Source organism: Geotrypetes seraphini, chromosome 14 (genome assembly GCF_902459505.1).
Source record: "Geotrypetes seraphini chromosome 14, aGeoSer1.1, whole genome shotgun sequence".
Lineage (NCBI taxonomy): Eukaryota > Metazoa > Chordata > Amphibia > Gymnophiona > Dermophiidae > Geotrypetes > Geotrypetes seraphini.
In genome coordinates this window covers 20,191,276-20,214,401 of record NC_047097.1, presented here as the reverse complement: position 1 = coordinate 20,214,401, position 23,126 = coordinate 20,191,276, and the positions used below count along the sequence as shown (strand labels likewise).

Sequence of the window (23,126 nt, the reverse complement as noted above, 5' to 3'; positions counted from 1 at the left end):
TGTCTACCCGTTCTTTTAGGGTAAGAATGACAGAACACCGGTCTAGCCTTAAATGTAATAGGCAAAATGCACCCTTAGTTGAGCACTGTATGACAAAACAACATGATTTTTCAGATTTACGATTTTTCTGTATTGATAAAGAAAACGTACATCCAAGAGGATGTGCCGGTTTTTGCTTTTATATGTTTTAACTTGCATTTAAAAACCTTAAAAAATAATTTTGAACGAAGAACTCTAGAGCTCGATGAAAGATACCATACTTCCTGCAATAAGTTAGCTTATAACACTATGCTAATGCTAACGCAGGCATCTGAGAGCCTAAGAGATTTCTTATAGTCTAGTCTATTGACAACGTATTAAGTCCTTGCTCTGTTTGCTGAAGCCATGAATATGGCCATAAGACTAAATTAAGGATTTTTGTATTGATAGCCAGGACTAACTCTGAAAGCACGGTTGGTGCTGGAGCGGGATTTATTTGCTTCCTTAAGAAGAGTGAAGGAAATTCTTGAAAGTTTGTTTTCCACTCATGCCAAAATCCTGACATGTTTTTGTTGTTTGAAACTTTTGGATATTTCATTAAAGTGGTTTTGTTTGAACAACCTGGACCTTTTGTGTACAATTTCTGGGATACAATAAGAAACCTGTGTTCCACTATCCTTATTTTAAACTCAGGACTTGGATTCAGCGAAGCCATTTGGCCTAGCCAGGATCCTTGTCCCACAGTATATATGAAAAATGAATGGAAAAATGGGGACTGAGGCACAGATTGGGCGGAGTCTGCCCTGTGACTCAGCCTGTGTTTTGGATTTCGGCCCCTTAATGTGATTGAGTTTGACACCCTTGCTCTAAAGGAAAGATAGGAGTTGAGTTTGTTATGAAGACAGAAAAGGGTTTATCCCATGATCCAGCTTGAAAGATAAAGTTCTATAGAAAATTATTTTGTATATGCAACCTTTTACAGTAGGAAATGTAAATAATCTAAAATGCCAAGAAAAACATTTTCTGTCAGTAAATTTAAAGTTATCAACAATATAATCAGGTATAATGCCAAACAATGTCTTGTAACAGGTGAACGGACACGTATCAGAACTTTAGTAAGTGTCCTTAGGCATATGTTGTTTAAAGATGCAAAGGTAGGCCCTGTTTATCTTTCCCTTCTTTGAAGATGGTATAAGGACATCTATGTTTGTCTTTCTTTCTTTGACATGAATGTTTAAACAGAGTTGTAGTGAAGTGAATTCAATTGTTTTGTTAAGCCGTATTTACAGACAGCTTTAGTTAAGAAGCTCTGCTGGTTAAGGCTTTTTCTGACCCTCAGTGGACTTCAATCTCTAGCTAGGAAAAATGCTGATGTGTTTAAAGTTTCATGTGACCTTACGTCACATGCTGACACATGCTGGCAAACCTGATTCGTATAAATATGTGAAACTCATAATAAAAGACGGACATATTTGAAAGATGGTTTCTGGTCTTTAAGATGTGTCCCCAGGTACCTGACTTACATATGACAGAGACAGAGAAAGTATGGGGCAGGAATTGGGACCTGAATCCTTTTCAGTTGGGGGCTTGTCCGCGATGGGCAGATGATATCACCGGTATTTTGTGAGTATTTCTGAATTTTTTCTGTTCTTTAATACTCACTGGGTAGTGGTGACCTGTACCCAACCCTTTATTTTAAGTTCAAGCTTTGGGTTCTATTATGGAGTTTTTTTGGGAAAAATCTCGGGGTACTTTCGGTAAGCGCCCCTCATATATATAAGCAGCTGCCATTCTTTCGGGAAGAATGAAATTATTTATAGAACCCCCCTGCCCACTCTGTCATTTGTAAGGTTAAAACTTTTATAGAGTATAAGATTTTATTGTCTCCTATTACTGTACCTCGCTTATAAGGTAAGATAAGCGAATATTTTTGCATTGTTATATTGGCTTTGTAATGAGTCATAAGGCACTTAGGTTACTCCTAGACAAATGAGACTTGTACGGCTGTGTGTGTGTATGACATTTTTCCTTCAGCTCCCATCTTTCTGTGTCACCAATGTTTAATACTGAGGTAGGACAGGCTGTTATGTGGAATGAATTGAATGCGCTGTTTGAACCAGTCTAAGATCTTTCCCTTGTAGTTAAAAAAAGAAACAAGAAAAAGAAAAAATTCCGTTTTAAAGGTTTTCTTTCTTGTGCAGAGCAAAGCTAATCTGTTCTTTGCTTTCATTATCAGGGTCTGTGCATGAATGTTTTTGTCCCTTCCCCCAGACTTCTCTGTTTGGGCTTCCACTGACCCCCTATAGTGCTTCTTTGAAGTTACTCATTCTTGGTTTTATAAAGCAGTAAGGTGAGATTCCACTGCTCGTCTCTTGACTTTTCTCCGGCATTATCAAAACCACCATCTCTTCTTATAATACGCCCATCGCTCTTGTTGCCAAAGCTGATGGCATTCCCTGTTTCGTCCTAGATTTTCGGGCTGTTAATGTTTTGGTAATTCTCATTGCCCTTATGTTTCTTCCACCATTCCACCGGCAGCCAATGATTTTTTCTGTCATTTTCCTAAAGAATGCTTTATTTTTAGTCCCTTTGGTGAGGCTTTTCAGCTCTTTTTTTGCCTTCACCTTTAAGCAACAGTATACCTAGTGTGGAATGTCCTTCGGGCTATTCTACAAGTCATGCACTGCCCCTCATGGTCCTATTCTCATTTTGTACAACTTTTTGTGTTCCATAATTCAGGAGACCTGTCCGATTGATCGTTTGCATCTTTTATAATGATTGTCTGTGTGTGGTCACAAGGTGTCATGAAATAAACTGCACTGGTGTACATCTGAAGTGAAATACCTGGGTTTTGTCCTGTCTCATGGTCAAAGGAAAATCTGCACTTTCTGCATTGCTGCTGTTCTGCCCCGCCCAGCTAACAAGAAAGACATGCTTACTTTTCTTGCTATGATTGGTCACTGCCGCCAATGGATCTCTGCTTGTTCCTTCTATGACCAGATTTTGAGACAGACCCTGGTTTCTGAAATGACTGCTCTTATCAGATGGACTTATGAAATGTTGGACATTTAAGATGTGCTTTGGTTTCTAGCTCAAGTTTGGGTTTTCCTGCTTATGCCCACATGTTTTATCTCTTTGTTTGGGACTATTGTAACACCATGAAGGGAGAACATGGCGGTAAATTACGCTCTGTTGCCTTTTTTTATAGTCACTCCTGTTCAAGAAAGCCCTGGCTGCTTGTGCTATTGTGGTAGAGATGGTTACTTCTCTGATCCTAGGTCACCCCATTACCCTTCATACTTTTCACGATGTCCAAGCCCTTCTTTTAAATGGGCTTTTGGGTCTCACGGGTGAACAGGATTCTCTTCCTCTCTTTTTTCACAGCTTCCTCTGAATTTGATGCCTGGCGTTTGGCAGGTGCCCAAAGCCGCCCTTTTGGATGGACTTTGGTGCAAAGAGGGGAAACCCTGGATACCAGCTGCTAGCTCTTCCTTATTCATTGCCCAATATCATGGTATTGGTTATCATAGTGCTCGCTCGACATTTTAACTTCTTGCTAGTGATATTTTCATTCTTGACCTTTTGCTCCTTGATACAGATATATAGCTCAATAATTACAGCTGGCACGGTTGTGAATTGAAAATAAATTGGAAAATACAATTCCTTTCTATTGTTTTAGCTGAAATTAGGATTTTGCTAATTTAAAATGGGTTTTTTCCGGATTTATACATAGCCATCCCAGATCCATTTTGGCACAGATATTTCTAATGTTTTCCACGGGTCCTCTTTATCACTGCAGAGATAGAGACGCTCCAAAGAGACATTAGCTTTATGCCTTTTTCCAAATATGAGATGGTTATGATATACATTATTTGTTGTTTTGGTTTTTTTTATATCAATGTGTTTATTTGCAGAGTTAAATTCAGCCCTGCACACTTGACAGATGGAGTAATAGCTCCACGCTTAAAACTTTATGTTTTGTCTGTGTCATGTTTACTTGTTTTAGTTTAGTGGGTACCCCAGGATACATAATATTGGCCATTTCTAGAGCTCTTTTTCCACTTCTTACTAGCCTAACTGCGCAATGTTCTTTTACCTATAGCTTTTATATTCTGAATATAGTTTAGTTAGGGGTTATAAGAAAAAGCTTTATTTTATACAGCATTTATTTCGTGGTGTTCCCTACATATGATCCATTCAGTATACATTTCTGAATACATTCAGTACATCAGTATGGTCTCTCTGAAGTGCATAATAGTTATATGAAGCACGAAAAAACATATCCTTTTGGATTGTTCAATTAAGAACCTTAAGTAAGTGAGTATTGTCGCTCTTTTGCCATGGCTATGCCAAGTAAATGAATTGGTATTGTTGCATGTTGCCACATTCAGTACAGGCAACATGGTTTCTCTTGTTTTCTATCTCTTATTTGGATCACATTGGAGTACAGCTGCTGAATGATATTTGGAATGCTTTTCAAGCATTTCTTTTCAAGTATCTCTTTCTGTATGCACAGACATCTGGCTGCTCTCCCTTTGAGATTCTCACGGGATGACCTTTCCCCGCCCCATGGGTAGATTTTCCCTTGATACAGGAGGAATACGTCCAAAAGCTAATTGAAATATTAGGGCTTGTTCAAAGAAACGTGTCTTGCACTTCTCCTTTCTCTCCACAGATTCCTACCCATTTTTTCCAGCCTGGTGATTGTCCAGAAGCTTTCCAAGGATCGGAAGCAGACGGATTTCCCCTTTGGCCTTCCCACTACTGTGATCGCTGTGACCAGGCCCGCTGCACTCACTGAGGAGTTTCCTGTTTGGATCCACGCAAGTCGCTTGAAGAGGGTTAACCTAAAACCCCAGAAGCAAGTCTTCCCTGCGCAGATTTCACCTCCTCCAGTGGAACAACATGATGATCTCATTGCAGCATTCTACCAACTTTATCATTCTCTTACTGGCACCGCTGCTGCTAGTTTTTCTCCCTGTATGGATCATTTCTAACTGGGTCTACAGGGATGATGTGTTCTGGGTCCACGACACTTTCTGCCCATACCCATCTGTAAATGACACTCCTGCTGTAAACAGCACCCCCGACACCTCTTTGCGAACACGACGTCAAGCTGGACTACTCCCTCGCAAAGGCTGTCCTTCAATTGGAATCCAGAAAAGACCGATAGTATGCTACCCTTTGGTATAATTCCAGCAGTGTGCAAGTTGCCACCTTCTCCTTTGAGTATTGTGACATTGTGGACTTTTCATCAATTGATATCCCAAGGCTGTGCCATTGGTCCTCAGAGATTCCTAAAACTAAGGACATATATGTATATGTTACTGACTTACGTTGGGGGGATAAGTGTGCATTCTGGGGAGTGGTAGGGTGGAATATTAATACTGACTGGGCTTATAAACTAGAAAATACCCTGAAAAACAGTGGACCAAAATGGTAAATCACTGCTTACTTGTATGGCCCTTCATAAGGTTGGACACTGTTATAGGAAAAGTGTTCCTGCACAAATTATTAAGCTTTCTCTTACTATTGACAACCCTAGACCTACTGATGAAGGTATGTACATTATGGACATGTGGTTTAAGGGTGGGTCTAGCTATCATCAGTTTTCTTACGGGATCTATCTACCTCCACTCATCCTCTCCCGCCATTTTATGGGGGCCCCAAAAAATACTAACCCACTGGCCCCTACATTCAATAAACTTACTGACATGATGGCTATTGCCAATCCCACTTTTGAAGATATTGTGGCTGTTGAGGTAGGGTTTTCAGAACGTAACCTTTGGTTAGAATGGATGAAATTCACTGCTGATCAACATAATAAGAGTAATTGTTACATATGTGCTCAAGCTAGACCCCATCTAGGAACCGTACATCTGGACCTCCCTCCTGGTATCCAACCATGCCTTTTTGGGTTATTTACCTATCCTCTTTGTGCACTGCAGTGTTCTAAATACCCTTTGTTGCCAGGACAGCAAAAGCTTGATATTGCCGTTATCATCTATAAGGGCAATTACATATGTCATGTTTCTAATCTGACACAGAGTAGTTTTGTAGGTAATTTACCCCCAGGTTATTGTTCTGTCTTGGCTCATAGGTATGCCCTATTGTTGCTGCATCAGATTTGATATTTACTGGCTTTATGGAGACTTTTGGCTCCCTGTTAAGCTACCCAGCCAGTGGATAGGCCAGTGCACTTTAGTTAAGGTTACTATGCTTCTGCATATTCTTTCTGAAAGGCATCCTTCCTATTCACATGGTTTTTCCTTTTATTTGTCTTGATATAAATCTGATCACATGTATACATAGATGTTATAGGGGTCCCAAGAGGGGTCCCAGATGAATTTAAGGCCCGAGCTCAGGTTAAGGCTGGGTTTGAGTTCCTTATTCCCTTTATTACTATTAATAAGAATGTTGATCGGATTAGTTAAAATTATTATAATCAGCAACGCTTTGTGAACTATTCTAGGGACGCCTTGCAAGGTATTACTGATCAATTAGGCTCCACTTCTCAGATGGTTCTCAAAATCATATGGCCCTAGATATGATTCTAGCTGAGAATTCTGTTAAATTCTTCTCAGTATTTTATGCTGTTGTACTTTTCTTTCTGACAATATAGGTCCTACTATGGACATTCAGAAATTAGCAGACCTCTTTGCTGAGTTCAAATGTAACTCTGATTTATCTAATTCTTGGGATCAGCACTTTAGTTGAATGCATAATCTCTTATTATTTGCACTCTTGTCTTGACTGCTCATGTACTGTGTTATTCGTATTATAGCTCCTACAAAGACCCCTCCTTGAGAGACATATCTAGAGTATCACTCCCTTCCAGCTCATGCTGTGTATTTGTGACGTCATTTACATGACGTAAGAGGGGAATTGAACGGACACGTATCAGAACTTTAGTAAGTGTCCTTAGGCATATGTTGTTTAAAGATGCAAAGGTAGGCCCTGTTTATCTTTCCCTTCTTTGAAGATGGTATAAGGACATCTATGTTTGTCTTTCTTTCTTTGACATGAATGTTTAAACAGAGTTGTAGTGAAGTGAATTCAATTGTTTTGTTAAGCCGTATTTACAGACAGCTTTAGTTAAGAAGCTCTGCTGGTTAAGGCTTTTTCTGACCCTCAGTGGACTTCAATCTCTAGCTAGGAAAAATGCTGATGTGTTTAAAGTTTCATGTGACCTTACGTCACATGCTGACACATGCTGGCAAACCTGATTCGTATAAATATGTGAAACTCATAATAAAAGACGGACATATTTGAAAGATGGTTTCTGGTCTTTAAGATGTGTCCCCAGGTACCTGACTTACATATGACAGAGACAGAGAAAGTATGGGGCAGGAATTGGGACCTGAATCCTTTTCAACAGGTACAACCTAACTTGAATAATATACTTAAGAACATAAGAATTGCTGCTGCTGGGTCAGACCAGTGGTCCATCGTGCCCAGCAGTCCACTCACATGGCGGCCCTCTAGTCAAAGACCAGCGTCCTGAGACTAGCCCTACCTAAGTACATTCCGGTTCAGCAGGAACTTGTCTAACTTTGTCTTGAATCCCTGGAGGGTGTTTTCCCCTATGACAGACTCCGGAAGAGCGTTCCAGTTTTCTACCACCCTCTGGGTGAAGCAGAATTTCCGTACGTTCGTACAGAATCTATCCCCTTTCAATTTTAGAGAGTGCCCTCTCGTTCACCCTACCTTGGAGAGGGTGAACAACCTGTCCTTATCAACTGAGTCTATTTCCTTCAGTACCTTGAATGTTTCCATCATGTCCCCTCTCAATCTCCTCTGTTTGAAGGAGAAGAGGCCCAGTTTCTCTAATCTTTCGTTGTACGGCAACTCCTCCAGCCTTTTAACCATCTTAGTCGCTCTTCTCTGGACCCTTTCGAGTAGTACCGTGTCCTTCATGTACGGCGACCAATGCTGGATGCAGTACTCCAGGTGAGGGCGCACCATGGCCCGGTACAGCGGCATGATAACCGTCTCCGATCTGTTCATGATCCCCCTTCTTTATCATTCCTAGCATTCTGTTTGCCCTTTTCACCGCTACCGCACATTGTGCGGACAGCTTCATCGACTTATCGATCATAACTCCCAAGTCTCTTTCCTGGGAGGTCTCTACAAGTACTGCCCCGGACATCCTGTATTCGTGCATATATAGCTTATGACAGAATTTAGTTACATGATCAAGTTTTGCTGTGAATACATCAATCTATAAATGTGAATTCTAAAACCAGTTTTAAAAGAAAGGAATGGAAAGAAAAATTTGATTATTAATTTGAGGTTAAAATAAATATGGCTGTACTTTAAGCCTATCCCCTCAATCTGATCTCATAAATCTAAAAGTACTTACACAGTTTCTCTTATGTGAGTTAATGCCAAGTGGTTCAAAAATACAAACAGTATTTCCATATGATGCTGCAATCTGGAATAAAACAAACAAAGTTAATATTTCAGAGTAAGATATTCTACTTCTTGACCGAGGAATTCTTTAAACATATAAATGTATAATAATCACTTTTGTTCAAATTTTGCGAGACTTGGCAGTGTAAGACTATCGTGGATGGAGTAAATCACTTTATATCTATTCATATTAAATTTCATCTGCCATTTAGCTACTCCATACCTTCTACAGTTCCTCACAGCCTGCTGTTTGAACTACTTAAAATATTTGTTTCATCTGCAAATCTGATCCCTTTACTTGGTGTTTCTTTCTCAGGGTGCTCATAAATGTTAAATACTGAACCCAGTACAATCCCCATTACAATCGCTCAGCCACACCACTATTTACCTCTTTCCGTTTTTTATTTATTTTCTTTCTTCATTTACATTTCTTATATACCACTTCTATTCGAAGGTACATTCAGGTGATTTTAGGAAAACGGAAAAAAAGCTTAAACAGTTTCCTATCCTCTAATAAAGTGGTCCTTGTATAATTTTATTTATTCAATTTTCTATATTGTTCTCCCAGGGGAGCTCAGAATGGTTTATATGAATTTATTCAGGTTCTCAAGCATTTTTCCCTGTCTGTCCTGGAGGGCTCACAATCTATCAAATATACATGGGGCAATCGGGGGGATTAAGGCCTAGATTTACTAAAACCCCCTTACTGTGTCCAATCTGATCTGTGTCCGGGCACCCGATTCACAATGCATCCTCATGCAAATGATGCCGATCAGAGGTACACCCCAAACCGACCACACAGATTGTTGTAGATGATCTGCGCATGCTCTCGGTAGCAAAACTTTTCTTTTTTAATTTTTAGCAATTTTTATGCTTTTTTTTTTGTGTGTTTTTACTCGCCAGCCATCCTGGTTCCCTTCAAGCCCACGCCGGCGGCCTTGCCAGCTCTCTCGGCTCTCCCAGGTTTGATAACGGCCATTTTGCCCAACTCTGCCCCGTCCCTCAGCCCGATGGTCTCTGCATTCTAGACAACCCTCCAGGTAGTGGATTTTTTTTTTTTCATTGTGCATACATGCGCTACTGGTGAGAAATGAAGAGTATCTTAGCCCCAGTGGTTGCTGTGTTGTTCTTGCATAATATTCTTTATTGAATCACAGCTCTTTTTAAGCTATCAAGCTTATCCATTAAAAGCAAACGCTTATCCTTTACAGCAATGTATTGATTCGGTTTCCAATAACGCTGGAACAATTCATGTGGTTCGATGATAAGTCATGTTATCTTCTTCAAGTTCCAGCCATCCAATACAAAAATGGCGGAACAAATATAAAAGTCAATAGCAGCGTTAATGGATTGTGCAAATAGTGCAAACAATAATGTCTAGGTTAAAGCAAACTAACGTTAAAAACATTTCAAAGTTAAAACAAATACATATTCATTCTTATAACTGAATCTCACCAATCTTATATCAAATATCAAACTCCTCTTATATCAGTATAAGGCTAATAAACATACCTTCTCAACACTATGCTTCCCTTACTAACAAAAAATAAAAGGAATTGATCCCAAAATATGTGGATGATTTACTTTTATGTGGATGGAATTATTTTATGTGGATGATTTCAGTGTATCTTTGGAACTTTGACACTTTCAAAGAAAGTCCATTTAGGAATATCATCACGCCACAGAGTTTTTTAGCTTCCCTTACTACACAGGCTGCAGAACTAGCAGCTCTCTTGCAAACCCCTGAGACACAGCCAGACCAGAAACTCATCATTTACTCTGATTCTGTATATGCCATCAAATGCATCGAAGAAAATCGTGATAAATGGCAGATGAGGGGATTTATTGACAGTGCAGGGAAACCACTTGAACCTTCAGCATGTTACTTTACTAGAGCATCTAATGACAGTCCTGCAGCAGAGGCCAATCCCAGTAGCCATTGTTAAAATAAAAGCACAAGACAATATAGATATTTCTTTCAATCAGCAGGCACATCAACATGTGGACCTCCTAGCAAAAGAGGCCACCACATATCAGCATACTGTTCCGTTGTATGTCAGCACTAGAGCACATAGAAACATAGAAAGATGACGGCAGAAAAGGGCCACAGCCCATCAAGTCTGCCCACTCTATTGACCCACCCCATTGAGTCTGAGTGCTAGTTCCTTAACTTGACCCTCGTAGGGATCCTACGCGGATGTCCCATTTAGTCTTAAAATCGAGCACGCTGGTGGCCTTGATCACCCTGATAATATTGAAGTTTCTTTTACAGAAGGTGTTACGCCAGATGAACTGCAGCCATGGCAAAACTTAGGCTGTAAACAATTGAAAGGGTTATGGAAAACGACAGACATGAGAACTTATATGTCCACTTCATCCCTGTGGCTATATGCACAGGACTACCATTCTAAGACACATGCCCCCTTTTCTCACCTCAGTGCTAGACTCAAAATGATTTTATGGCACCCTAAGTTAGATGCCATTTTGAAAGAAGTAGTCCAAAAGTATTCGAAATGTATTAAAGCAAACCCAAGGGGAACTACTACCCCATTGGGAGTCATCCCTATTCCATTGATTATACAGACATGATCTTTGAAAATCAAGGGAAAATATATTTGTTGGTATGTGTATGCCCCTTTTCACAGTGGATAGAGGAATGTCCTTGTAAATCAGAAACTGGTATGGAAGCTGCTCAAAAAATTTGCACTGAAATTGTAAGTAGATATGGTGTTCCTGAAGCCATCATCTCTGATAACGGAAGCCACTTCAGAAATGAGCTTCTGCAAGAACTATGCAAATCATTGGGTATCGAACAGAAATTCGTTACCATTTACCGCCTGCAAGCGAATGGGTATGCTGAGAAAGCACATGACTTAATTAAGGTGGCTTTGAAAAAAAACTTATGCCCTTGGAATCCAAAAATTGGCTCAAATATTTGCCAGCAGCCCTGTATGCTGTTCGAAATCAAACACTGCAGTTTAAAGATCTCATTATCAGTCCATTCCAGCTATGTACTGAAAGACTTCCTTATTTTCCACCTTTTCAACAACCAGGACAGAAAGCTTTGCCTCAAGTTATATCAGAATTTGTTTTCTCCTTACAGACGGTGCTGCAGCTGCTGGAAGAAAAGCGGAAATCGTCTGCCAGGGCCCCAATGCCGTGGTTGCACAAATATCACGCAGCGCACCTTTCAGAGAAACAACTGGAAACAATTGGCTTAACATAAGAACATAAGAAAAGCCCTCACCGGATCAGACCGAGGTCCATCCAGTCCGGTGATCCGCACACGCGGCGGCCCATTTAAGTACTCCTGATTGGAGACCCAGTTATACCATAGCCCTCGATACAATTTGCAAGAAGGTGTGCATCCAACTTGCGCTTGAATCCCAGAACAGTAATCTCTGTCACAACATCCTCCGGGAGAGCATTCCAAATTCCCAGCACGCGCTTTCCACGGACCTTATACCATTGAGGTGTCTTACCCTTTTGCAGTCAAGCTACAAGGACAGAGCCCTCTTGTGCACCATAAAGACATTAAACCAGCTCCTATGGAAATATTTCATGAATGATTTATGAGCTGATAGACTGAATCTCATTATTCTCAGTGCATTTTATTCTTATTTCCTGTTTGACATTTTTTCAATAGTAGGTTAGCTTTAGTTAAGAGTTTTATTATTCTTTTTTTTAGGTTAAGACATTATTTTCTTCCTTATTCTTTGTCTTTCTCCTGCAAATCCTCACATGGTTTTATGTGCTCTATTGTTACGTTCAGGGTGAGTTGTCCGTTCTCTGTCCTCCCCGCCCTTGCACCCTGCACTTTCTCCTCTGGCCCCCGCGCAGCACCCTCATCACCCTGTCATTTCTCGAACCACCTTCCGTCACACGCCATATGTTTTGCACAGATCCGGTGTGCACACATGGTCCAAAATAGCGTGGACCAGGCTTGGTGAATTCATGGACACCTACATTGGCCCCATACTTCCTGCCATCAAGGAGCATAGGAACATACACGAATACCTTGCACTGTGCTTTTTGTTATGGTGCTCGAGCTGCTCTGGAAACTATTCCAGAGGAGATAGCCTGTAGAGAACATAATCACGTGTTGTGTGAGATACAGGCTAGATTTGCATGGTTTTTTTCTGTTTCCAGGGAGCCAGTTATTTTTCTTGAAACTCCTTTGAGAGGGAGGATTCCTGTATGGCCTGTCTTTTATGTTTGCCGTCCTTGTAGGACTTTGTGCATTTTAGTGTTATTATTACTATAGAAGGTGGGTTACTGAAGGTTGCAGATGGGATAGTGTATGCCGATGAGAAGAATTGGTTTGTATATGCGCAAAGGTAAACAAATGAAGTGAATGTTGGCTGAATGAAGGGACGCGTCCTACCATGCTTGTTTATTGTATATTGTACGATAAACCCTTTATTTCTGCAGGTGCAAGAGATTGCTGTAACTTTTCCCCTCATTATTAATGTCTATGTGTTTTTTTAGAGTTCTGAACTTCAGTCTTCTTCCCACAGCAGATTATGTGCTCCTGCATTCTTTTCTTACAACTATGTTTTGTATACAGTGCACTTTATGACATTTCTTATTGGCCTTCTTTTATGAGTACTCCTGAATTCACAACCCCCCCCCCCCCCGTCGGAGCCCCTAAAAACTGTAATTTTGTGCGGCGTGCACGCCTCCGCGCTGCGCTCAATTGTCAGCGCGCGCTTTTGTCTTTCGCGCCGTTGTCTATGAACCCACATACACTGAAACAATGAGAGGAAAAAGACGTGATAAAATGTACATTTCAAATTGGGGACAATAGTTCATATTTCTGAATTCAGGAGTACTCATAAAAGAAGGCCAATAAGAAATGTCATCAAAGTGCACTGTATACAAAACATAGTTGTAAGAAAAGAATGCAGGAGCACATAATCGGTTCATAGACAACGGCGCGAAAGACAAAAGCGCGCGCCGACAATTGAGCGCAGCGCGGAGGTGCGCGCCGCACAAAATGACAGTTTTTAGAGGCTCCGACGGGGGGGGTGGTTTGTTGGGGAACCCCCCCCAGTTTACTTAATAGACATCGCGCCGGCGTTAGGGGGGGTTTGGGGGGTTGTAACCCTCCACATTTTACTGTAAACTGAACTTTTTCCCTCAAAACAGGGAAAAAGTGAAGTTTTCAGTAAAATGTGGGGGGGTTACAACCCCCCACCCCCCCCACAACGCCCCCCACAATGTGGCGCGATGTCTATTAAGTAAAGTGGGGGGTTCCCCCCCACACAACCCCGTCGGAGCCCTAAAAACACTTCATTTAGAGCGGCGCGCGCCTCCGCGCTGCGCTCAATTGTCTGGGCGCGCCTTTGTCCCGGCGCGCTTTTGACCTGACACCGCGTATGTGTGTAGTCAGGCTAGCATAGTTTTGAAATGCCTGGCAATGGGTGGATAACGTCCTGAATTATCTGCCCTTATTCCTATTTGGGGAGAACCTTGTGTAAACACCTGTGATGTTACGCAAATCTTTTATGTCTTATATGTATTTCTAATTTTGATTCTATTTAAAGAAATTTTTAGGAGATTATCCTGAATGTTCTTGGCCTGAGTGATTGTTGTGATTGAATTTGCTCTTCCACATACAAAAGACTGAACTACAAAAAAAAAAAAAAGAGAGAGAGACTTATCAACTGCCTAAGTTTTGGGATGGACTGTCCATGGCTGAGTACTGTGGACTAACATGGATTGACTCAACGCACTGGAACTTTTCTTCGTTCGCCAACACTAATAGACTAATTGCCTGATTTATTACTGCTCCCGTGGTTATCGGCCTGAAATGACAGAACGAAATTCAAGAGACTGAACTTTAAAAATTTTAGTTTGATTTGTTGTTTTTTTGGTTTTTTTTTTTTGCAAATGTGGACTTGCTGGATTCGCATTTTAGCCTCTTTATGGACTTATTATTGTAAACGCATAAACTAACACTGTATATGATAACAACAGGCCTATCACACCCCAAACCGATCACACGGATCGCTGTAGATGGTCTGCGCATGCGCTTGCTCTCGGTAGCAAAACTTTTCTTTTTTAATTTTTAGTAATTTTTATGCTTTTTTTGTGCTTTTACTCGCCAGCCATCCCGGTTCCCTTCAAGCCCACGCCGGCGGCCTTGCCGGCTCTCTTGGCTCTCCCAGCCCCGATACCAGCCATTTTTATCAGCTCGATGTCTCCGCATTGTAGACAGGCCTCCAGGTAGTGGATTTTTAAAAAAATTGTGCATACATGCGCTACTGGCGAGAAGTGAACAGTATCTTAGCCCCAGTGGTCACTGTGTTGATCTTGCAAAAGTCACCCCACTCTCCAGCTTGACAATAGAACAGGCTGAATTACAGTAAAGGTATAGAGGAATGGGAGGGCATCGGAACTAACCCAGCATTTTCATACTGTACCAGAGGAGACTCAAATGAAGTCTGTGCCACCCCAACTCTCCTGCTCTCTGCCGCCCTTCCCCGCAGTGCAGCCCCGCTTTAAACCCATGGGTTAAAACCATGGGCTAGCACTGTGGGGAAGGGCAGCAGAGAGCAGGAGATGTGCCTCAGCTGGTTTCTTACTTTTCAGGGGACCATAGGAGAGAATGCTCAGGAGAGTCGGCAGGAATGTGAACGACTGGTCATCAGCAGTCGGTGTGCCTGGATTTGTTTAGTGAATTGGGACCCTTTCTACTTTTCATGACATTTCCCCTCATTTGCATGCGCGGATCGGATCAGGTGCGGATTAGAGAGTTGCGCGGGGACAGAATTCCCACCAGTCCCCGTGAGGAATCCCACCCGTCCCCGTGAGGAATCCCTCCGTCCCCACCCGTCCCCGCAAGGAATCCCCTCCGTCCCCGCCCGTCCCCGCGAGGAATCCCCTCCGTCCCCACCCGTCCCTATAAACTTCAGAAATAGTTATTTTATTTAGTTATGCTACTGAATTAAAGGCTCTGGTAGAAACCCATTTACAAATAAGCAAAAAGACTTTATTAATTTGGAAATATTAATTGGGAAGAATACATACTTTGTAAATGGGTTTCTACCAGAGCCTCTAATGTTTATAAATTTTTATCAACACTACTAATATACTACTCTATCCTGAAGTAAAAAAAAAAAAAAAGAAATAGAATTCTTTTCCTACCTTTGTTGCCTGGTTTCTGCTTTCCTCATGTTCTCATTCAATTCCTTCCATCCACTGTCTCTCTTCCCTCTGCATCTTCCATTTCCTCTGTTACTGTGCCTCTCCCTTTCTCCCCCCTTCCAAATTGGTCTGGCACCCATCTTCTTCCCTCCACTCCCCCCATAGTCTGGCATCTCTGTCTTTTTCTCTGCCAGCGTCTTCTCCCCACTCTCTCTTCCCCATTTCCTTTCAGCGTCCTTCTCCCCCCCATCTTCCCCATGCCCTGTCAGCATCCTTCTCCCCCCTGCCTTCCCCATGTCCTTTCAGCGTCCTTCTCCCCCTCTGTCTTCCCCATGGCCTTTCAGCGTCCTTCTCCACCCCCCCCCATCTTCCCATGTCCTTTCAGCATCCTTCTCCACTCCTTTGTCTTCCCCATGTGCTTTCAGCGTCCTTCTCCCCCCCCATCTTCCCTATGTCCTGTCAGCGTCCTTCTCCCCCTCTGTCTTCTACATGTGCTTTCAGTGTCCTTCTCCCCCCTCTGTCTTCCCCATATCCTTTCAGCGTCCTTCTCCCCTCCCCCCGTCTTCCCCATGGCCTTTCAGCGTCCTTCTCCACCCCTTTTTCTTCCCCAGTGCTTTCAGCGTCCTTCTCCCCCCTCAGTTTTACCCATTTCCCTTAAGCGTCTATTCCTCTCCACTCCACCTTTCCTCCCTTTCTCTCTCCCTGCCCCCTTACCTTCGTGGCGCTTCCCCGCCCGACCGGCAACAGAACAGGCCCGGTCCGACAAACCTCCCTACCCTTAACCGCAAATCTAAATTACCTTCTTACAGCTGCTGTAAGAAGGTAATTTAGATTCGCGGCTACAGTGTTAATCAGGCCCTCTGTCTAAGTGCTTAGTGGGGATGGGCGGACCCGCTATGCCTAGGGCCTGATTGGTCCAGGCTTCTAGAGCCTGGGCCAATTAGGCCTTAGGCTTTGCAGGATGGGCCGGAAAGGGGCGGGCCCGCCTCATTTCGACGAGGCGGGCCTACTGGCTGGCTGGTACCAAGAACAGGCCGGCCGGCCAACAATTAAAGGTTAGTTTGGGCGGGGAGGTTAGTTGGGGGGAAGTTAGGGGTGGTCATTGGTGGCTGTTAGCATGGGGGGAGGGCTGATAGCACGGGGGGGGGTGTCCGGAGGGGGGGCGTCTTCCGGCAGGAGGGATGGGGCACCCTCCTGCTGGTGATCGGTAGTGTCGGGGGGGGGACATCTTCCGGCAGGAGGGATTGGGCACCCTCCTGCCGGTGATCGGTAGTATCGGGGGGGAGGGTGGCGTTCCAGCAGGAGGGGTTGGGCACCCTCCTGCTGGCAATCGGTAGTGTCAGGGGGGTGGGTATCTTCCAGCATGAGGGGTTGGCCACCCTCCTGCTGGCAATTGGACAGGCGGCCGCGGCCGCTATATTTATCGCGGCAGAGAGATCCCTTGCCCCGATAAGTATAGCGGCCGTGTCTAGTTACAATGTAGGCCAGCATTTTGCTGGCCTACATTTTAAGCGTCTCTTGCTCTACTAGGGAGACGCATAGGGCCGCCTAGGTTCGCCTAAGGCCTTAGGCGAGCTTAGGAGTCTTGCGGGCCTTCCTAGGCTCCCAGAGGCGCCTTCAATATAGGCAGCCCGCCTGGGGAGCATTTTTTTTAAAAGCGTGCATCCCGATTGGTTGATTAGACAGCTGTAGGACGCCTACAGCTGTCTAAAATCGGGACGGCACTTTTCAGAATCAGGGCCTAAGTGTCCGGCGGTCGCGTCTGGCGGTCGTTGTAACCTCACGCAAACGCTTTCTTGTATCTGTACGCGATTGTGGGGTGGAGTGGAGAGTACAATCGCATACAGAAGCAGGAAAGCGCTTGCGTGAGGATACAGCAGTGAACCGTCAACGTTCCAGAACATAAGATAACCATTGGAGCAATAGTTGGAAGCAATGACTGGAGGCAGTTCAGCTTGTGCGTATGTCCGGTGCTGGAGTAGGTGAGAGCTGAAGACGGTTGCAGACGCGACCGCCAGATACTTAAGGCACAAGTTTTCCATAAAGAATCATTCTTTATAATACCAAGGGCCTCAAAATAGTTTATAAATCTTTCCTTAATTGCTTCTGATAATTTCAGATTTCAGATAATCCGCATTTTGGATTTGTAGATACTTGGAGGGCCGTGGAAAAAATAGTTAATGTCTTATTAAAGAAATGACAACTATAACGAGTTTTACCTCATGTAAAGTTGTCATTTCTTTAATAAGACATTAACTATTTTTTTCTGCAACCTCCAAGTACCTACAAATCCAAAATGTGGCCCTGCAAAGGGTTTGAGTTTGAGACCGCTGCACTAGAGGGTATGCTAACAGATACAAGTCTTCAGCAGTTTCTCAAACTGAAATAAGTCCTTAACCTTTTCCTATCATAATACATTTTATGTTACGCTGGTTCCAATCATAATTATTTTAGAAAAATTTTGTATTATTCACCGTTATCATTTACGGCTATTGTAAACATAATGTAAATAAGTCATAAGTCTGTAAATTCAAATATTTTGTGTTCCTGGCTCTTTATTATTATGGGACATACGATGGCAATGACATTTTTGGAATGTCCTGTCATCCGGGACACACGATAGGAAAAGGTAATGTACGGTATTATATTGTACGAGGGGCTGCCAAAAAGGTCTCAGCCCAACCAAGAAGAGAATGATGTGGAGCCATGAAACTTACAAGTTATTTTCACACTTTTCTTGACACTTTTGGTTTCAGTGAGGCAAATGCATCTAGCAAAGGGGCACAAGTATAGGGAAACGAAGCCATTGTGACATCACCGATGAGGCTGGCTCTTAGGATTCGTGGAATGAGGCATTATGACATCACATTAAGAGGGACCACTGAACGGTTCTCAACCCAACCAAGAAGAGAATGATGTGGAGCCATGAAACTTACAAGTTAGTCCACACTTTTCTTAAGTTTCATGGCTTCTTATCATTCGCTTCTTGGTTGGGCTGAGAACTGTTCAGCAGTCCTTTGTAACTGTTATATTTAAGACATGTCTAGCCTGTCTCTTTGTATTCCGCATTGAACTAATTGGTAAATAGCGGAATAGAAGTTTTCACTTTAATTTTACTTGCCGTTTTCCACCATCTGCAACATGTCAATATATGCTTTAAGATTGCCATTAATGTATTATTTCAAGTATTGTTGTGTCTAGAATAATTCCAGCGTTGGTGAGGAAGTATTGATAGTAATGATTAAAATACACTTATAGCATTCCTCTGCAGTACAAGGAATGAAAGTGTATGTTGCTAGGAAATACAGATTGTCTGTCACCAGAACCTAATGTCGAGGAACATGGTAGTTTGTCATATCTTTTTGCTATTCTCTGTGCACTGCCCGTCTTGGTGATGGTGCAGGAGATTGTGTACTAGACCAGTGTTCTTCAACCTTTAGACACCTATGGACCGGCGGAAATAAAATAATTATTTTGTGGACCGGCACTGGTCCACGGACTGGCAGTTGAAGAATACTGGACTAAGTCATGGGCCAGACCCCGCCTATCTCCACCCAATCTCTGCCCCAGACCCCACCCCATAATAGTACTAATTGTAACACCATTTTTCCCATTCATTTTTCATATATATACACACACAATATAATCGTATTAACAACACATAATGGTTAACCACAAAATTAAACTACACAAAGCACACTGTATGCTTCTCAATATTCATTCCTACCAGAACACAGATAACCCCATACAAATACGGAACCAAAAACTAAAAGTACTAATATACAAACAAACCTAAGGTGCAAGACTCTGCATGCAGTACAATCCCAGAGGAAAAGAAACAAAATGCATTTCTTCCTGAACAGACAGCAGATGTAAATCAATCACTAAAATAAAATCATTCCCCCTACCATTGTTGTCTCCCTCCCTCCATGCCCTGGCTTGCCTTCTGGCCTGCCCCCCGGTATTATCTTCGGGGCCGGCTCCCTCTTCCTCAGTACCTCAGTGCACAAAGCTATGGGCAGCGGCTCCTCACGCGTCCCACACCTCATCTGGAAGCCTTCCCTCTGACGCTGTGATGTCAGAGAGAAGGCTTCCGGTTCAGGTGTAGGACGAGCGTAGAAGCCGCTGCCCATGGCATTGTGCACTGCAGCACTGAGGAAAAGGGAGCCGGCCCCGAAGATAATACCGGGGGGCAGGCCAGAAGGCAAGCCACAGCATGGAGGGAGGGAGACAACAATGGTAGGGGGAATGATTTTATTTGAGTGATTGATTTACATCTGCTGTCTGTTCAGAAGACAACGCCGCATTGATTGCACCGTGGACCGGTGGCTGATAAGCAATGTCTGGTGCCTGATGCATGTGCCGGCCCTGTGGACCAGCAGGATATTTCTGCGGACCGGCACCAGTCCATAGACTAGCGGTTGAAGAACACTGTACTAGACCAATTTCTCTGAATCCAGCATGTGTTATTTTTTTTGTGTGTGTATGTGTGTTTTAGTGACTTGAATATTTTTAAAAATGTTTTATGAATTGTTCTAAAGGCTTTTCCTGGTCATAGCACAGAGAGAATCGAAGCAGCCGTGCCTCCTACTCACAGCCACATTTTAATTTTCTGTAAGTAGGAGGACAATCCTCCCTGCAAAGAGGAAGAACAGTGAAAATTGCTCTTTCAACACTGGTTAATACTAAATGAACCTGGGATGAAGAAACTGGCTTGCAGTCCCCTCTTCTTTGTCTTTCTACTGCTTTCTTCCTATTTTTTCCAGCACATGTTGTGTGTGACTTAAAACTAGAATGATAGGAGGAATCAGAAGACCAAATCTGCCTCAGTCATCTTCCTGGCTTCAAATGAATACAGCGTATTGCAGAAGCACCTTAGAAAAATTCTGCAGTGCGGACTGCTGGGCCTGTCTGTGCTCCTTACCCTGCACGTCTCCTGTTTCTTCCCTGCTCTCTAATTCTACCCAATCTTATGCTCACCCCACCACTCCTTTGATTCTTTCTAAACCCTTTCCTTTATGCCCCATCCCTCCTATCCCCCACCCTTCCACTTATACATCACCCCTTCACTCTTCCTCTAACCTACTCCCTTTCCAATCTTATTCTCCACTCCCTCTTTTTAACCTGCTTGTCCCATTGTTTTCCATCCCCTCACCTTTCTAGTTATTTCTTTTCATTAACCTCACCCTTCCTGTTTATTCCACCTCTCTTCTGAAGTCTGGTTGGCTCTGCAGTGCATGCCCTCTCTCTTACCACCCTTCTGACAAATCCTGGGGACCCACCAGCCTTTAAATGTAGCCGCTCCTCCTTCTTGCCAGGCTGAAGGATGCAGTTCTGAACCAGGGCAAGGTCGTTCTGAACCAGGGCAAGGTCAGCACATAGGCCAGGTCAGCACACTGATCTTAGTGAGGATCTGAGGCCCTGTGGAAGTATGAATCCTTTCTCATTTCCCTCTCCCCTCCTGCCACGTCGACATTCTATAGCAAGGAAACCTCATGACAGAATGCTGAGGCATTCCCCCCTCCCTTCTTGTCACAAGACCCCTGTCACATATTAACCCTTATCTTAATCAAGCAGACATTTGGAAAGGACATCAGCTGACAGGCATTGAGGAAGTGCACAGACTCAGGTTCTGTCCACGTGTTAATCAGGCCCCTGTCTAAGTGCTGAGTTGGAGGGTCATCATGAGGTAAAGCACGAGGCAAAGGGCAGGTGATCACGATGTAAAAGCATGTACCTTTCTTTGCATCCACCAATGTAAAAGCATGTACCTTTTTACCCACCAATCATTAGGTATGTAAACGAGGGGGGTACTATGATGTCATTAGCTTAGAAGCATAATAAAAGGGACTCGGAGCTAGTGTGTGTGTGTTTACTGTGTCACATCCCTACACCAGGCCTGAACCAAGAGACTCTAGACTCTCAATATAGTTCCTCTTCTCTTCCTGTCATCAAGACCTGAGGGCTCCTACCAGTTCTTCAGATTGCTATTCTGCAGGAGAATGTCACCATACACATCTGTGTACACAGACAATCAGACAGATGAAGCCTCCCCAACAGAAACTATCACTTGAGAAAAACACACCTAAGTAGTAGATTACCTGTATCATTTAGTGAGACCTTAAACCATTCCTTAACCAATAAAGTTCTGGCAATTAAACCAAAGCTGACAAATTAATCTATGCTGCTCCATCAATTTTGTCCTAAAAGTTAAATTAGATTCACAGCAATACTCCAATGGTAATTTGTTCCACAATTGCAGAAGAATAACTGAAAATGCTCTGGTCCATCAGTCCTCTTCACACATAATTGTTCTTGGAGGAACTGTTAGCAGACATCCCTGCCTAGATCATAAAGACCTTAAAGGACATTATCACTCATGTCAATTAACAAGATGAACCTGATACTCTGTTCCTACAATGTTACAGAAAACCTCCCATCTGTTGCCGTCTAAGGGCTAGATTCACTAAGGGCACAGATCGGATCGGATCCGTGAGGGATCCGATCCGTGTCCGTGGAGTTGATTCAGAAATCACCCTCATGCAAATGAGGGTGATCGGAATCATGCCCCCAATTGCCTGCCCGGATCGTTTTACAGCAATCTCAATGCATGCGCAGACCATGTGTAGATGGCCTGCAAATGTGCTCGCCCTCCGAGCCCAGCAGCTAATTTTGTTTTTTTTTGTTTTACTGTTTTTAACTTTTTAAAACTTTTTGGGAACCTGCGGTTTTAACCCGCAGGTTAAAACCACGGGCTTGCACTGCAGGGAAGGGTGGGAGAGTCAGGGCAGGCAAGAGTTCGGGGCAGGCAGATCATGGCAACAGGAGAGTCGGGGCTGCCAGAGTTCAGAGCAGGCAAGAGATCAGGGCAGCGGGAGAGTCGGAGCTTCAGAGTTTGGGGCAGCGGGAGAGTCGGGCTGCAGGAGATCAGGGTAGGCGGGAGAGTCTGAAAGCAGGAGTTTGGGGCAGCAGGAGAGTCGGGCTGCAGGAGATCGGGGCAGGCAGGAGAGTCTGAAAGCAGGAGTTCAGGGCAGAGAGCACGGTGGCAGAAGGCAGGGCAGTTGGAAAGGACCTGAGCAACTGGTCACTTGTTTGTGATCGTCCAGTCCAGTCAGTGTTGCAGGGTTTTGGTTAGTGAATTGCTGCTTGCCATCATTTGGATGCCATTCCCCCTCATTTGCATGTGCGGATCAGAGGATGGTTGGGACACAGGTTAGTGAATCAGGTCGGAGGGAAATCGGGTTGTTTGCTTCGTGAATCTAGCCCTAACTCTGAAAGAGCACTTGCAGTTTCCTTCCAAAAACAAAGTTGGGATTATAGAACAGCATGTATCCCTGCACTTTAAGATAATACCCTGGATACTCACTAACTATAATGTCAGAAAAACAAAGAAGAGTCCTGTATGTGCTGGCAGCTCTCTCAACGTAGCTATACAGCATCCATTTGGAATAAGCACCACAACTCTGCAGGCAAATTAACTTCAAGAGTTACTTAAGTATAGAAAATCAAATGCATAAAAACAGAGGCCCGGATTCTCAAACCAGCGCCGATATTGGACTGCATGTCAAACCACTTATCAACACTGG

General features: G+C 43.3%; 1 protein-coding gene across 8 annotated transcripts in view; it reads right to left on the bottom strand.

The window, feature by feature from the left end:
- Nucleotides 1-23,126, bottom strand: part of DMXL2 (Dmx like 2) — a 250,445-nt gene that overhangs the window by 211,490 nt on the left and 15,829 nt on the right. For all 8 annotated transcript variants that reach the window (XM_033919789.1, XM_033919792.1, XM_033919791.1 and 5 more), the window contains exon 3: nt 8,342-8,413. In XM_033919789.1, the coding sequence (XP_033775680.1) occupies nt 8,342-8,413 (72 nt within the window). The remainder of the gene's footprint in view (nt 1-8,341; nt 8,414-23,126) is intronic.